The sequence below is a fragment of the Drepanopeziza brunnea genome (assembly GCF_022702325.1).
Source record: "Drepanopeziza brunnea f. sp. 'multigermtubi' strain 214-2 chromosome Unknown ctg2, whole genome shotgun sequence".
Classification (NCBI taxonomy): domain Eukaryota; kingdom Fungi; phylum Ascomycota; class Leotiomycetes; order Helotiales; family Drepanopezizaceae; genus Drepanopeziza; species Drepanopeziza brunnea.
In genome coordinates, this window is record NW_027094065.1 from 259,311 (window position 1) to 275,073 (window position 15,763).

The window sequence follows — 15,763 nt, forward strand, 5'->3', positions numbered from 1 at the left end:
ACTCCCCACCCCATCAGAATCGCAAATCCAGAACACCCAACGTCGATCTCCCTACACACGGAGTAGGTACAAGCACCTTCTTTTTCCTCGACCTCCACCTCGACCTCCACCTCTACCTCCACCTCCACCCCAGTCTCGGGCTCTTGGGCTCTTATGTACGGAGCACATAACCGGGCACGTATGTACTACCTACTGTACGTACGTACAGTAATCAGCCGTCTCGTCTCCAGGAGGCAATGCGGAGACGAGAAGCCAGTACAGTACAGTAGTGGCTGCACGTCTCTCCTCCATGCATGCGATATATCATATTGGAAATTTTCCCCGCCTTCCTTCCTTTCTCCTTTTCCTACTACTGTACAGTATGCTGTCGACCTCGCTGGCGCCGACGAGCTGAACCTTACGAAAGCTAGTGGGTCTTTCCGCAGAGCGAAATGGTACGATGATACTGGTACTACTGTATTATATACTACTACCACTCCCCCCTCCCCCTCCCCCCGGATTGCTACAGCCTGAGGGTGCCTCGAAAGTTTAAATTTCCACTTTAAAGCCCCTGGTTAACCTACCTTCAACCCTCAAGGGTGTAACAATTACAAGTACGCCTGCGAAGTACAAGTACCAAGTACGTAGTAGTACGTAGTAGATGGGCAGCATTGCATATATGATATATATTCCGCCTCTCCACCTCTCGCTGACGAACAGCGGGATCACGCTTTCAAATCAAGGCTTGACGAGACACCGCACGATCGATTTGCGAACGAGGGAGTCTTGTTAATTTTTTTTATCTTATTTTATTCTCTTTTTTTTTATTTTTTTTCCTTTTTTAGATGTATATATATATATATACATTTAATTTTATTTGGTTTGGTTTTATATTCATCTTTTGTTCCAGTACAGCCTGTCACTACTGTACGGGATTGATTTTAGCCAGGTCCCAGCTCCACCGACGCAGGAGAATCGGGCCACACATGCATGCACTACCGATATATGCATGCACTAAATGCTGCATATATGCGGTCCACTCCAATCCAATCAAGCAGCAAGCACCCTGCAGCCGCAAGACTTTCTTATCTCTTCCCTCCCCCCTCCTGCCTCCTCCACTCTTTCTCCAAAGCGGCAAGATTCAAGATTCAAGACTTGAGAATTTCAGAAGACATCTCCTCATAACTCCAACCCCCTTACGAAAAAAGGATACTTCTGCTACAGGAATCAGACAGAATTCCACACCGTCACTTACTCCGTGTAATAGTCTGTGTACGCGGTACTGCTGTACCTACCTACCTTACCCTGCCACGTCTCATAGCGCACAGCACATACCTACATACTAGTACTACTAGACATTAGTACATACATACAACCTAGGTAGGTACCTACCTATGCATGCACGCATGCAAGTAACGGATCGTCCCGCTCTTTATCACCTTATCCATCTCCCCCTCGCCATCCTTATCGTCGTCGTCGTCTGAAAAGGGTATTTTCCCCCGTCTCCCTCTCACCCCTTGATTTATTCCGGATGTACTTGTAATAATATAATCCCTCTTTTCTCCCCCTTTCCTGTCCTTTCCTTTCCGGGGGGTTTTTTTTTTTTTTTTCGTCTTGGCTTTCTCGTTTTCAGATTTACATGTTCGAAGATAAAAGTCGGGTACAGTCGATTAGAGCTGGAGGAGGCAGAACTGTAGGTGGAAACCTGATCGGTACTCGGATATTCATAAATGCACCAGAAAAAAATAATGATGATGATGAGGAGGAGGAGGAGGAGGAGGATGAGGATGATGATGATGAGGATGGCGTATTACATACAGTATACCATTCATCGTCAACCAAAACTTCTACCGTACACTAATCGTGTCCCCGGTCGGAGGACCAGGCAGAGGCAGGAATGCCGTTCCTACGTAATACTACTCTTCAGCGACACGGTCAACCTTCTTTTCGAGTCGAGATGTTTTTCTTCTCTACGCGATCGAGTAGCACGGCAGAGGCCTAATAAGTATCACCCCTCGAGGGTGCCTCAGAAGTCCAGTCTCCACTTTACAAACCCCTGGTTATCCATCCCATCCCATCCTCGAAGGGTAACCCTCACGCCAGTCGGCCAATCCTTTCGAATTACTACTACATTTTCAGGGAAACCGACGATTACCGGTACTTCGATAGAACGAGCCGCTTTAACTAACTCTTAGCGAGAGGGGAGAGAGGATGGGAAACGCTCAGAAGAAGAAGAAAAAAAAAAAAAAAAAAAAAAAGAGGGACATTGCGAAAAAAAGGGTGTGTGAAAGAAGCGAGGTTCTTTCTTTCTGCTGCAATTATTGACGATTGGAAAAGACAGGACGGATGCAGATAGGTTCGCACGAGAGCAAGAAGGAGAAAGGGTAGCGGCGGCGCTATGGACAGCTGGGAAGGATAGCTTGGGTAAAGGTAGGTAGGCGGCGGGCTGTGGGGAAGTTTGGGAGTGGGAAGTACTGTAGGATCTTGGGGAAGGCAAGGGTGTGTGTGTTGGCTGGCTGCTCGGAGAAGGGGATTAATTGAGTTTTACAAATGAGGACGAGTTCAGCTTGCAGTTACGGAAATATACATGTATATATATGTATATATATATAAAATATTGGTTGGCTTTGCGCCCGAATGTTTAAATCTTCAATCAAACCTCCCCCTCCCCCCCTCCCTTCCTTTGATAGAGCACTCGCTGCATTCGAAAGACGCTCGCTCAACGCGCGAAAGTCACCTCTTTAAATTGATTACCTTACAAGGTTATAATATACCTAGCATCTAAATTTGAAAAGAGAGAGAGAGAGAAACAAGTTTCTACATCGATTCTCCCAACCTCGATCTCTCAACCAAGACTAGCAGCTCGCAGGTGCAATATCTAGGTAGCTAGCTGAATCAGAACGCATTCCGCGAAATCGAGCTTCACTTAAAAAGGTGGTCTGTCTGTCTGTCTGCAAGACAGCTCGGAGGTATACCTAGTCAAGATGGAAGGAAGGTTAGTTATTAGGTAATTGTATTTGAAAGAATGCCGACTTGGCTTAGAGATGATGATGGTTACCTATTGAAATAGGTTGCGTTGTGCCAATTTTTTTTAAAAAAATATATATATATAAGTACCTATGTATATAAAATGCTAGTATTTTTGGTATCTTTGACTATTGGATGTGGGAGGACACTTTCCTTGACTTGGGACACCGGCTTATATCCCGACTGTGACCCGAGCGCCCGCGAGTGGAAAGGAAGTCAGCGCGCTGATAATTACGTGTAATTCTGTATCGCAGTAAAGTCATCTACTCATTCCTGGAGAAGAAAAAAAGTTAGGTGTGAGAGAGGAAGAGGAGTACCTTCCTACTACTCTACACTAGGAACCGCAAACCCTTTCCTTGCCTCTCTGCCTGCTGCCTCTACTGTACCTCTCTTCCATCTTCTCAACATTATACTCCTCCCGGACCCCGCCCCCCCCCTTCTCCCTAAAGAAACGATTATCCAAAGCAAGATAAGTAAACCAACCAACCTCTCTGATTCTCTACTCCTCTAATTCTCTGATTCTCATCCATCCTTCCATCCCCCTCCCCCCCCAAGCCAAGAAAAATTTAAAAATTTCATATAATAATCAGTGCACTGACTTTGTGACCTGCGGGCTCTCGGTCACAGTCAAGGCAAGCAAGTGTCCCATTTCAATAATTTCAACTTGGTTTAGGAATAACCTAATAACGAATAAAGCTATAATATTAAAAATTTGATACTTTCTAAGAGCTCGATTCCGCCGATTAATGCACTCAAATTTTATCAATATAGCTCTTTTTATTATTATCAAGTAATTCAAGTCGCAAATCGGAAAAAAAAAAAAGATTTTTAATTCTTTATCGAAAAAAATCGAAAATCGCGATTTGTATTAAAGATAAGTCAATAACAAAAAAAGCTATAATAATAAAAATTAAATATAAGAATCGAAATAAGTGAATTACACTCTATTTATAAAACATATTATATATTTTTATTATCAAAATAAGTAAAATAATATTTATTACGCAAAATCACAATTGGAACAGCGAAAAAAGCTCGGACAATTTTAGCGAAAATTCAAGAAACATCAACTTTTCGATTATATTTATAACTTAGATAAAATAATAATTATAAAAGTTATAATAAAAAAAAAAACAAAGAGTACGAGTCCGCTTGATTAAGAGTTCTTTTAAATATTAAATTTTTATATTAAAACTCAGTTCAAAAGACGATTAATTATTAACAAATATAAAATTTTTGATACAAAATATTTGATTTTCAATCAAATTCAATCGATAATCAAACATTATCTATTTGATTAATTATTAAATTGTTAATAAAAAAGATTCTATACTTGGTGAGACTTTTAAAGATCTCGATTACGCCGATCTATGCATCTAGTTTGGAATATTATAGCAATATTCGTTGCTAAGTTATTGCAATATAAGTTGAAATAATTGAAATGGGACACTTGCTTGACCTGGGACACTTGCTTGCCCTGACTTTTTTTGTGACCGAGAGCCCGCAGGTCACAAAGTCAGTGAGTGCACTGACTATTATATTTTTTTTTACCAAAAAAAATATTTATTAAAAATCTTTCCGGGGAAAAAGCGAGAATTGACAAAAGCGCAAGAGAAGAAAATTAGAAAGAAAAGTAGAGAGAAAATCAAAGAGAGATAAAAAATAAAAAAATTAAAAAATAAAAAAATAAAAAAAAAAAATAACAAAAGGGAGAGAGAGAGATAAAAGCTTTTTCGTTATCATTATTACTCTGTAAGTGTTAAGAGTCTGTCGGTCGCTCAGTGAGTCAGTCAGGGAGTCGGTCAGTGAGTCGGTCAGTCGGTCAGGGAGTCGGTCAGTGAGTCGGTCAGTGGTAGCTGAATAAAGTTTATAGTTCATGTACCTATGCCAACCAGATGCATGCCGATTTCCCGAGATCGTTACTTACCACGCAGCGTTCTCATCTCCGTCAAGTCAAATCTGTCCTCGCTCATCGGGATCCGAGTTCCGGGGAGCAGCGCAACCAATACCACCCCCCGACGGCAGAAGTTTACAAATCTCGTACCGAGAGGAGAGAAACAACGGCAAGTGGGTTTGTCTGTATTGTGTTCTATTTATCGCACCTATCTAGTCCCTCGTCGCCAGAGCCATTGAAAACAAACCAGCGACGATCACCAAACAAGTGTCATGTCTTGCTTGGACCTTAAGCTACCACCCCGAATTCTCCGGCCAGATTACTCTCCGTCCATTATCGAATTATCTCGCCGCGTTCAATGCACCATTTTCGTCAATCAGAGAAGAGAAAAAGGGTAGGCCCCATTTGGGAAAATATGAACACGAGAAGTGAAAGTCAAAGGGGTATTGTTCGCTTGCCATCCCATCCATCCCAACCAATTACACATCATCTGCCGGTATTCTTTTGTGGGCATCCACCCGTCCTTTTGGTCTCCGATGCACCAGACGAGAAGGAAATCTTGGGTATGCGCAGGATGATTGGAGGGTGTTTACAAGATGATGGCGGCAAAACCGGCGGCGGCCGCGAGACCTGCGAAGGCGGTTTGACGAGCTCCCCCAGCGGAGGAGGTCGTTGTGCTCACCGGGCTGGCAGCGGAGCTGAGCCGGCTGGAAAGGCTGCTCACAGCCGCAGAAGCAGAGCTCGTGATAACGGAGGCTTCGGACGCAATAGAACTCGAGAGACTATCCAGAGCAGAGGAAGCAGATGCAGTGGGAGTACTGATAACACCAGCAACGCCAAAGATAGTGGTCGAGCCGACGGTAGTTGGGTAGCTCGTGTCTCCGGAGGTGACGGTGGAAACAATTGGCGAAGTGGTGATCGCAGAAGATGATCCGGCAGCAGGTCCGTAGATTGTGGTCGATCCGACGATGGTCGAGACGGTGGAATCGCCGGAGATAACGTAGCTGGTGAATTCGGAGGTAGTGATTGCCGATAAAGATCCAGCCTATTTCTTATCAGCAAACGTGCCTCATTCTCTCGGGCACTGGTAACTTACAGAGGCGCCGTCAGTAGCAATTGGGGTGCTGGCAACGACCGCGGTAGCAGGGCCAACTGGGAAAAGGTTAGTATCCATCTCCATTTGCTTCATCGGATTTACTCACGACCAGGGTCGATTCCAGTGGCGGATCCACTCAGGCCAACACCAGCGGCTATAAATAAGCCCATTAGCCATATATCCAAGAAGACACAAGCATATAGCCAAGGCTTGGCTTATCGCCTTGAGAAGGTGGGGGGGTCCGTCCTTACACGAGCAGTATTCAACACCATATGCGATAACAGGACCGGCAGCCTCAGCACCGCACGCCGCGTTGGAGCAGTCGCGGATTCCGTAGGCGAAGTTGACGTCACTGCAGAGGCAGCTGGCGTCATTGGCAGTGCATCCGAAGGTTGGGGCGAGGGCGAGCATGTTGGAGATGCATGTTTGCTATAGAGAGTCAGTCGCAGTTTTGGTGGAATTTTTGGTTGGGTTTGCGCCAAAAGGCAAACAGAGGTGTGGGCACGCGCGACTGCACACTCGCGCACAGCAGATGAATTGAAGCAATCTGCTTGGGGCCAAGCGCGCCACGACGACTGCGAGGTTTTTCGTACGGAGAGGCGTGTATAGAGAGACGCGTATAGAGAGGCGCACAAGGGAAACTTACACCACAGGCAGGGAGAGAGCTGAGCTGGGCAACAGCCATCATGGCGAAAGCGCCGAGGGTGATCATGGAGTACTTCATCTTGACGATTGAGTAGGAATTAAGTAGGATTGAGTAGGATTGAGAGGGTATCGTGAGGATGGGAGTGAAGAGATGTTTGAGGGGATGTGAGGTGCAGGTGGGAACGAAGGGATGGGAAATTTAAGGGTGTGTGGGAGAGGTTGTTGTTCAAGTAGGAAGGATGGGGAGTGGGAATGATGGGAAAGATGGGAATGGGAAGTTGTGGGGGGCTGGGGTTGAACGACGCTAGTGACGGACGGAACTTGCTTTTCGATTTCGCTTTCACTTTCACCTTTCACCTTCACCTTCACCTTCACCTTCACCTTCACCTTCACCTTCACCCTCACCCTCACTCACCCTTTCAACTTTCAACTTTCACCGAGTGACGACACCGTCTGATACCGGGACTACCTATACTTCCCTGTCCTACCTGCGGACGGCATTGCATGGCATTGGATTGGACTGGATTCACCCACGGCCCGCGTCCATGATGGATGGGCTCTTGTGCTTTGTCGCATTGGTGGCCGGTCTGTCTGCATGCAGTCAAGCCAATCGGTCTGATCCCTCGCACGGCCTTACTATACCACTTGATTGTATAACCAGCCATTACGACTAATAACAGGCTCAGAAGTGACGCTACACTACACTACACTACAGTACATCTGCATGAGCAAGGGTGCCGGCAAGGAACGAACGGTACCTGGATCTTTTCGTCGTTGCCCCAGCCACCGGACGATAGAGTATACATAATGCTCGACGGAAGAAGGAGTATCTCCAGATGGAATAATCAGAGGTTGGGAGAGCTGAGAGGGGCATAAAGTTATATGTATGAACATATACTACTGTACGCGTGCTATGTATGAAAACCACTATATTTATATACATCGATACACACATCTATAAATATACGGAGTATATTCATCCTCCTCCCCGCCATCATGTCCTCTCTGATACACGCATCCGCCCGGCCAACTCATTTCCCGGCCAACTGTTGCTATCCAACCGAAGCGGGCAGCTCTTGATACTGGAGTCCGGAGTCTGTCAGATGTCTTCATCATCGACTCTCCTCTAGGTTTTCCGCTCCTCTAGGTTCTCCACTCGGCTCTCCACCTCTCTAAGTTTTTCTCATCGCCAACTCAAATCCATGACCGCTCTTGACCTGGCATCGATCATGTCTTATCAACTATACGTACTACCTACGTACTTGTTGTACAATATCATCCGATCATGATCCGGCCACGACCCTCTCTGGTGCGTGCGTACGGACGTGCGCTGACGTCCCCCGCAGCTCGCTTCCAGGTTGAAAAAAAAAAAGCCTTCTTTCTCCAGGGTCTTCCAGCCCCGTCGCAGGGACTCCCTGTTGATTCCTATCTTATCTACCTATAATTGAACTTCTAGCTGAAGCTTCTTCAAGATCCTTTCCTTTACTCTAATCTCTTCTCGGAGTCGGCCTCAGGCTTCTCTTTGCTTAAGGAGCTTAATTTAACACGCTCCAAAGCTAGCATTTGACCTACTCGAGACCAGCCACGGCAAAGATGCGGGCGGCGACGGACGGGTCCGGGTCCGGGCCCGGGATGCACTGCCAGTAACCGAGTGAGGCAATACTGTACGGTATGTCAAGCCCTGTTGAGCTGAACGGAACGGAGCGACATCTCGTTCCTTTGCCAGCTGCAGCAGCGGAACGGAGACTGAACCCGAATTTTCCCCTACAAGAGTCAGGCAAGGCCCAAAAAACTTAATTACACGGAGCCAACGGGCGCCTCCACAGACCAAAGTCAAAACAACAGCTGGAAAGGCGCAGATACAGGACTACTACAGTAATTCGGTACCGCCCGAGTCCCTAGCCGCCCGAGATGAGATCTGCACCCGCGAGGTAGCAGATAGATCAAATCCAATTTCATGCAGTGCCCCATCGTTGCTACGGTGATGGTGGCTGGAGAGCTCCTCCCGCGCCCGCCACATCACCCATCCGCCACGCCGCCACGCCGCCACGGTCATCCAGCAGGCTTGATTGAACCTCGAAAGTGTCACGGTCAACAACCAACAAGCAAGGCCCAGACGAAGGCAGAGAAAACCATGCCGCCCGGCACCGGCAGGCCATGATTTCTGCGCTACATGTTCCCAGGCCGAGAGAGTTTCTTCTATATTAGGAGATGCATGCGTTAACACGTTACTTTCCTGTTTCCTTGGTTGTGAGGTGTGCACCTCACGTGGAGTCTTCGTGACCATACAGCAGCAGCAGCAGACTTGGAAGCGGGAACAGGAGCCTGGATATGACGACTGTGAGGTGAGAGAGAAAAGTCTGCGAACCTTCATTTCTGGAGATCGAATCCTTCGCTTCTTGTTTTTCTTCATGCGTCTGATGCATGCATTCTTCATCATCTCCTCTCCACCAACCCAAGACCCAAGACCCAAGATCTCAGCGATCGCCACTCCGATCCCAGCCCATCCATGCCACTTTGTCAAACTCTCTCTCCCGACATTGCCATCTTCTCCAGCTTTTTCTCATCTCTGAATGGACTCGGACTCCGTTTTCCCAGGAGTCTGGACCAAGGAAAAAGAGGGTCAGTTTGACAGGGAAAAGCAACCAACAGCAGAGCTGAGATCTTACAATAGATGGAGAAATTACCGCCAAGATGACTCCACTTCTCTTCCCGTGGTTCACACTCTCTGGGAAAACCGAGTCTCCCGAGCAAGAAGTCAGTAGGTAGGCCAATGTCAGTTCCGATCTCTGCATCAGCCTACTTTTGCATGAACATCTGCCGAGCCCTCTACTCCCCTCTTCTCTTCTGTCATTTTTCGTATTTCTTAATACCTCTCGCTGCCCATTTTCACCCGCGAGCAGGATGTACCCTCACTCCACTTCTCAAAGATATCCGAGAAGAAAACATGAATCGGGTCCAGATGCTCCAGATCCTTTGTATCCGGCGTCGTAAGGTTTGACCCGCGGCTACCGTGAATAGCGGCTTGTGTACGGAGACGAGTGAAGGAACGATCGAGCGCGGCAGCGATATCCTCACCTTCAACATGCTGCTGGCGCAGGACCCGTAAATACCGCGGGATCAACCGAGGTGCGGAAAGCCTACGGGCAAGTTATTCAGCAGAGACTCGGTCCATCAACGCGAGATGGGGATCCTGGCTTCTCGAAGCGATGTTAGCGAGTAATCCATTGACGGCTCTGTTATAGCGCATACACCTCTCCAGGCCCAATGGGTCAAACGCAAACCCAGACGTTCTCGAGCCTCATACACAGCGCCCAAGGCCGCCAGATACTGCAAGACGGCGGAATACCGATGGCTCATCTGCAGCACAACCATATCCCAGAACTTCGGCTCAAAAGTTCCCCAGCATAGCGGGCACATCTTTGGCGCAGAAATAGTGGAAGCTCCTCCGCTCTTGCCAGCTGCCCTGGACATCCACAGACCCCGCGTTGAGGGCTGGCGACACAGATCTCGTCCTTAGCCGAAGCGCCCGGATCCTTTCCCGTGCCTCGGTGGTGGTGGGAGTGCTTTCGTCTTGTGGCGTCTGGGCGCCGGAACTTGAGTCGTAGCCTTCGCACGCTCGCCAGCTGGATAAATAGCGCTTGCAGTGAAGTGCGGCCTGCTCTCGTCACTCGGCGGTTCTTGCACACCACGCACCCGGCTTGAGACTTGGACGCGCCGGTCCAGAACCGGGTATCAGATCTCGGGATACTCATATGTAGAGATTCGTCCATCTCTTGCTAGTTAGCTGCGGGCCGTCCCTTTACCCGACACATGGATAGGTAGGTAGGTAGGTAGCGAGGTATTCCTTGACCTGTACCGTGGAGAGCGGGGGTCCCGTCTCGTCTGTGTGTTTTTCGAATGCTTCCAGTTTTCTATTCCGCTTTTGTTTGCTTATTCGTATCCTTTTTTATTTTTTCCCTTTCTTTTCTTTGAAGGATACGCTCGTGATTCTTACGGAGGAGGGTGGATGGATAGTGGAGCTCTTGTGCGTATTTGAAAGCAAGCATAGCTTACCATCTCGAAGAAGAGGATACACCGTCCCCGGCATACATTTCCATCACCGTCCCACAGCCACTTCTCATGCTGTATCATGTACGCCGCGAGCTCGCCGGCATCTATCTGCAGCTGAACCGTACCACGGCCACATATCCTTTCCCAAGTCCTACTTGTGACTCTTGCAGTACAACCAGTCTACCAAATCTTTCCGGGGGCTCATGCCGGCGTTGGTATGGATGCCAGAAGGGATAATCCATCATCTCTAGTGGTCAGGTTGTATTCAGGAGAAGAAGAGGGATAGAAATTAGACGTATCAAAAGTGATATATAGCGTTTGTAATTACTCTCTCTTAGTCTTTCACGATACTTTGCACATCCTCTTGCTTCTATCGGTAGTGGGCGCTGGTTGGATAGCAAGCAAGCATCATTTTTCCTCGCTTCGTATTTGTTTACCAACTTATGTTCACGTAAACATATCTCCGAGATCTTAATCTCGGTATCACATGAAAACAAAAAATAAAACCATGCATGGAAGAGAGCGCGTAGCTTCGAGTGGGTAGCAGCCAGCCGCGATACGAAGTAGATAGATACTAGAATCAGTAGCCCAAGTAAGTAAGCAGTAAGTATATATATATATAGCCCTTCCCCCATCCCTCTTCTCTCCCCTCCCCCTCCCTCTCTCATCTTTCCTCCCTCTTTTCCTTTCCGTTCCGTTCTTCTACGATGGAAGCAAAGCCATCAAGTCAAGTTAAAAAAAAAAAAAACTTCAAGCCCTAACAAGTTTAACCAAACCACCTTTCTCGTCTTCTCTTATTACTTCTTATCTTGAGTCTGATCTGAAAATAAAAATTGAGAGAGAGAGAGAGAAGAATTGAGCTTTCGAAATCCCATCTTAACTGACTGCGCGACTCACCCATCTTAAGTCACCCACTCCATTCAGTTCCACTCCCCACAGCGGCAGTCGAACTCCACCATCAGCAGTAGCAGCCGCAGCCACCACACTCATCCCGTACATCGTACTTCGTACACAGATCCCAATCCCAATCTCGCTTATCAGAACAGACAAGAACAGACAAACTACCCGCCTACTCAGCGAGTAAATAAGTGAGATGTTCCCAAACCCTCTTCTCCTCTTAGCCTTCTCTCCTCCCGACGCCCTTATCCTCTTCCGCCTTTGAAGTTGCCTTGCCTTGCGTTGCCAGAACAAAAGAGAACAAAAGAAAACAAAACAAAACAAAACCAAGGAACGGCTTGGGAAGACGGAAGAGGAAATTTCCATACATATTGCGTAGGTATATATATATATATATATACACAAAGGCGAGTACTCTCTGAATGGATCGAGAGGAGAGCCGCGAAGATTTCCTATACGGAGGGTGCAGTGCAGGAGAAGAAGGCTGCAGAAGAAAGATGGAAGGGTGGATGGAGACTTGCTCATGGGCTGCGTGCTAGCGTGACAGGCTACGAAAGGATATCTTTTTGATACTGTCGTAACAGTAGTAAGTAGCACGTAGTAACAAAATACGTAGTACTAGAAAAATCATTATATACGTCATTTTGCAACATTTGGTAAGCGGTCAGCTTTACGGTCAGAAGATGCTTTCACCAAGTGGGTCCCGTCCTTTATCCAGGGAGGGGGGATAGGTAGTACCGGTACTGTAGTAAGGAAAAAAAAGAGTTTAATTTCGGCTTCTCTTCTGGATAGGTGACTGACTGACTTTAATTTTTCAAGTCACGGAAAAGTCAATCAATCTCGATTTCAAGTCATGGCAAAAAGTTAGAATGAACAAACCCACCTTTCTTACAAGGTTGCTTAGCTAAGCTTGAGCGAGGCGGCGAAAGAAATGCACCGGTGATACTTAGAAGTACGTAGAAGAGGGGGAGAGTGCACGGGTTCCCTCTCGCATTACCTACTACAGTAGATGCTAAGCAAGCGTTCATTCGTTTCTACTTAATCCGGGCCAGAAAAGGCCTGAGCGGATCTCTGACAAATCCAGTCCTGGTCCCCGTCTGGATACGAAGCATCAAGTGCAACACGCTGCGTTAGAGAGAGCCCTGCAGCAGCTGAGGCGTGGCGGACACTCGCGCCTGCGGCGGGAGCAAAGGGACAGGGACAGGGACAGACAGATCGATAGATTTCTTTTCTCTCAGATCAATGGCCGGCGAGATGATCTTTTTGAAAAAATGATGGGCTTTTCGCATCAAATCTTCCACCGTGCCCTCGGATCGAGCAAGGTGCCGAAGGAAGCAAGCAGGCCCATTGGCATTGGCATGTCCTGCGAGGATGGCTTCCGACAATCGTGGAAACGTTCGCTGCCAGAGAGGAGCGCGAACGGAGCTCGTCGGACAGGGAAGGAGTTGTTGATGGGATGTACACACAGCGCGCGAACGTGTATAAGAACGGGTCTTTACTCGAGCCATCTCCGCATTCAAATTTTTCATACAGTGTGTTCTGGTAATTCCATTCCTCTGCATTCTTAAAATTACTTCTGCTTCTGCCTCTCCAGTCAGTCGTCTTTCAGTCTCGATCTATTTCTTCAAGTTTATCAAATCACCTCGGTAAATCTTCAATCATGCGTTCCCATTCCGCCGTTTCCTTTGCGCTGGTCGCACTCGTGTCCACCCTGCACGCGGCTCCTATTCAACTCACCGAAGATGTCAGCGCCGCTATCGGTATGGCTGGCCGAGACCTCCAAAGACTGTCTGGCCGTACCGACATCGCAGACATCGTGAGACAGAACATCGAGCGCGACCTGCAGTCTGAGGCCGCCTCGCTCCAAGCTCAGTACGATGCTATCAACGCCGGGAACGTTGCAGCCCGCGCGCTATCGAAGGCCGAACAGGACGAAATCGACAGGGAGACAGCATTGGAAGATGCTGATGAAGACGTTGAGAAGCGTGATCTCCAGTCTGAAGCCCGCGCTCTATCGAAGGCCGAACAGGACGAAATCGACAGGGAGACAGCATTGGAAGATGCTGATGAAGACGTTGAGAAGCGTGATCTCCAGTCTGAAGCCCGCGCTCTATCGAAGGCCGAACAGGACGAAATCGACAGGGAGACAGCATTGGAAGATGCTGATGAAGACGTTGAGAAGCGTGATCTCCAGTCTGAAGCCCGCGCGCTATCGAAGGCCGAACAGGACGAAATCGACAGGGAGACAGCATTGGAAGATGCTGATGAAGACGTTGAGAAGCGTGATCTCCAGTCTGAAGCCCGCGCGCTATCGAAGTCCGAAGAGGAGGAAATTGACAGGGAGATTGCCGAAGAAGATGCTTAGAAACCGGACCTTCGCTCCGTCGGGTTCTGTTGGCGCCGGTGGGAGTATCGAGTACTTGAGCCAGGTTACAAGAAGGGGTTCTTGTAGATTGGTGCGAGGGAGAGAAGTGCGTTCGTCAATCTTTCAGGCATATGCATGTTTAGCGAGCAATAGTATTTCAGTTGACAAGCGGTATTGTGTGAGTGGGAACACTCCTTTCATTTTCAGGTGTTCAAAAGTGTCAGGCGAGATTTCTCCGAGGCAGTCGGAGGTGTCCTTGACAATCGTCTTGCAACGAAAGAAATCGACTGTATAGGTGCCAACTCAAGTCCTGGAGTAGGAATGAGATCAGCCTGAGAGAATGCAAGAGAAAAGGTGGTTAAAATAATGATATGTAGATGAATTTTACAAACTCGACTTTTGTGCACCTAGACCATGATCCGTTAATGCCCTCAGCATTCGCATTTCGCTTCGCGACCGCCTCCTCGCCTCTCACGACTGTCTATGCTGCCGGAATCGTCTGCTTTAGCGGAGGCAGCAGGCTTCTAGTAACTTGTCTCGACTGTTGAGCCATGAGCGAATCCACGATAACTAATGCAGCCATAGCCTCGACAATCGGTACAGCGCGAGGAACAACACAAGGATCGTGCCGCCCTTTGGCCTCTAGAACTCCACCCTCATCACCGCTATACGTCACTGTATTCTGCGCTTGCCCGATGGTTGCGGGGGGCTTGAAGGCAACTCGGAAGTAAATCGGTGCACCGTTAGTGATTCCTCCTTGAATACCACCCGAGTTGTTGGTCTTGGTAGTAAGTCTCGGTCTAGGGATCCCATTTTTGGAAGCACCAGTCTCCATAGCAGGGACAACTGGAGCAACGATAAATGGATCGTTATGTCTCGAGCCCGCAACTTCGCAGCCCCCAAATCCGGAACCGACTTCGAAGCCTTTGGAAGCAGGGATGCTCAACATGGCGTGTGCAAGCATAGCCTCCATTTTGTCGAAGCATGGCTCTCCCAGTCCACTGGGAACATTTCTAATCACGCAGGTGACCGTTCCCCCGATGCTGTCATCCCTATCTCTGAAATCTGCAATCTCATCTTCCATGACCTTGGCAGCTGTGGTATCTGGGCAACGGACTGGCACGAACTCGTCGACTCGCTCACGAGTGATAGAAGCGATCAGTGACAGGAAGGCAGGATTCGTCGCAGGCGTTGGGTGCTCGACAGACGGAGGGAACATGTGCTTGTTTCCAACAGACGAAACGAAAGCAACAATCTCAATCCCATGCGCAAGCTTCAGATACTTCTCGGCGATGGCAGAAGCAGCTACCCGTCCAATTGTCTCCCGCGCACTGCTCCGTCCACCGCCACTGCTTGCCTTGATACCGTATTTTTCGAGGTAGGTCCAATCTGCATGACTCGGTCTAGGGTATAAGTCCATCGTCGAGTTACCATAGTCTTTGGGGCGTTGGTCTTTGTTACGGACGATCATGGCGATTGGGGTACCCAGCGTAACGCCAAATTCGGTGCCGGATTGGATTTCAACCGTGTCCATTTCATTCCGAGGAGTGGTGAGAGCACTTTGTCCAGGGCGACGGCGTGTCATCTGTGGCTGGATATCGTCTTCGGTGAGGACCATTCCAGGGGGTACACCGTCAACGATGCAGCCAACGGAGCGACAATGCGATTCGCCATAGCTGTTGGAGGGTTAGCTTCGGTACAGTGTGGAGAGTTCAGTTGGAATGATCGTACGTGGTAACCTTAAAGTATTGGCCAAAGGTCGACATCTTGAACGTCGAGGGTTGGTTGTGGAGATGCGGTTAAGAGA

The 15,763-nt window shown here is 48.2% G+C and overlaps 4 protein-coding genes across 4 annotated transcripts; 1 reads left to right on the forward strand and 3 right to left on the reverse strand.

Moving 5' to 3' along the window:
- Window positions 1–5,489: 5,489 nt before the first annotated feature.
- Window positions 5,490–6,720, reverse strand: L3040_001267 (uncharacterized protein; the record flags this gene model as incomplete). The annotated part of the gene is made up of 5 exons (XM_007292826.1): window positions 5,490–5,945; window positions 5,997–6,052; window positions 6,103–6,150; window positions 6,248–6,425; window positions 6,643–6,720. 5 exons carry the CDS (start codon window positions 6,718–6,720, stop codon window positions 5,490–5,492), a joined length of 816 nt encoding a protein of 271 aa, XP_007292888.1.
- Window positions 6,721–9,204: 2,484 nt separating this feature from the next.
- L3040_001268 (uncharacterized protein) lies at window positions 9,205–10,414 on the reverse strand (the record flags this gene model as incomplete). Its single annotated transcript, XM_007292827.2, has 5 exons — window positions 9,205–9,243; window positions 9,311–9,369; window positions 9,552–9,781; window positions 9,949–10,061; window positions 10,124–10,414. The coding sequence occupies 5 exons, from the start codon at window positions 10,412–10,414 to the stop codon at window positions 9,205–9,207; spliced, it is 732 nt and encodes a 243-aa protein (XP_007292889.2).
- Window positions 10,415–13,251: 2,837 nt separating this feature from the next.
- L3040_001269 (uncharacterized protein) lies at window positions 13,252–13,956 on the forward strand (the record flags this gene model as incomplete). Its single annotated transcript, XM_066156686.1, has 1 exon — window positions 13,252–13,956. One exon carries the CDS (start codon window positions 13,252–13,254, stop codon window positions 13,954–13,956), a length of 705 nt encoding a protein of 234 aa, XP_066012716.1.
- A 481-nt stretch (window positions 13,957–14,437) lies between these two features.
- Window positions 14,438–15,722, reverse strand: L3040_001270 (uncharacterized protein; the record flags this gene model as incomplete). The annotated part of the gene is made up of 2 exons (XM_007292828.1): window positions 14,438–15,632; window positions 15,688–15,722. The coding sequence occupies 2 exons, from the start codon at window positions 15,720–15,722 to the stop codon at window positions 14,438–14,440; spliced, it is 1,230 nt and encodes a 409-aa protein (XP_007292890.1).
- Between the last annotated feature and the right edge of the window lie 41 nt (window positions 15,723–15,763).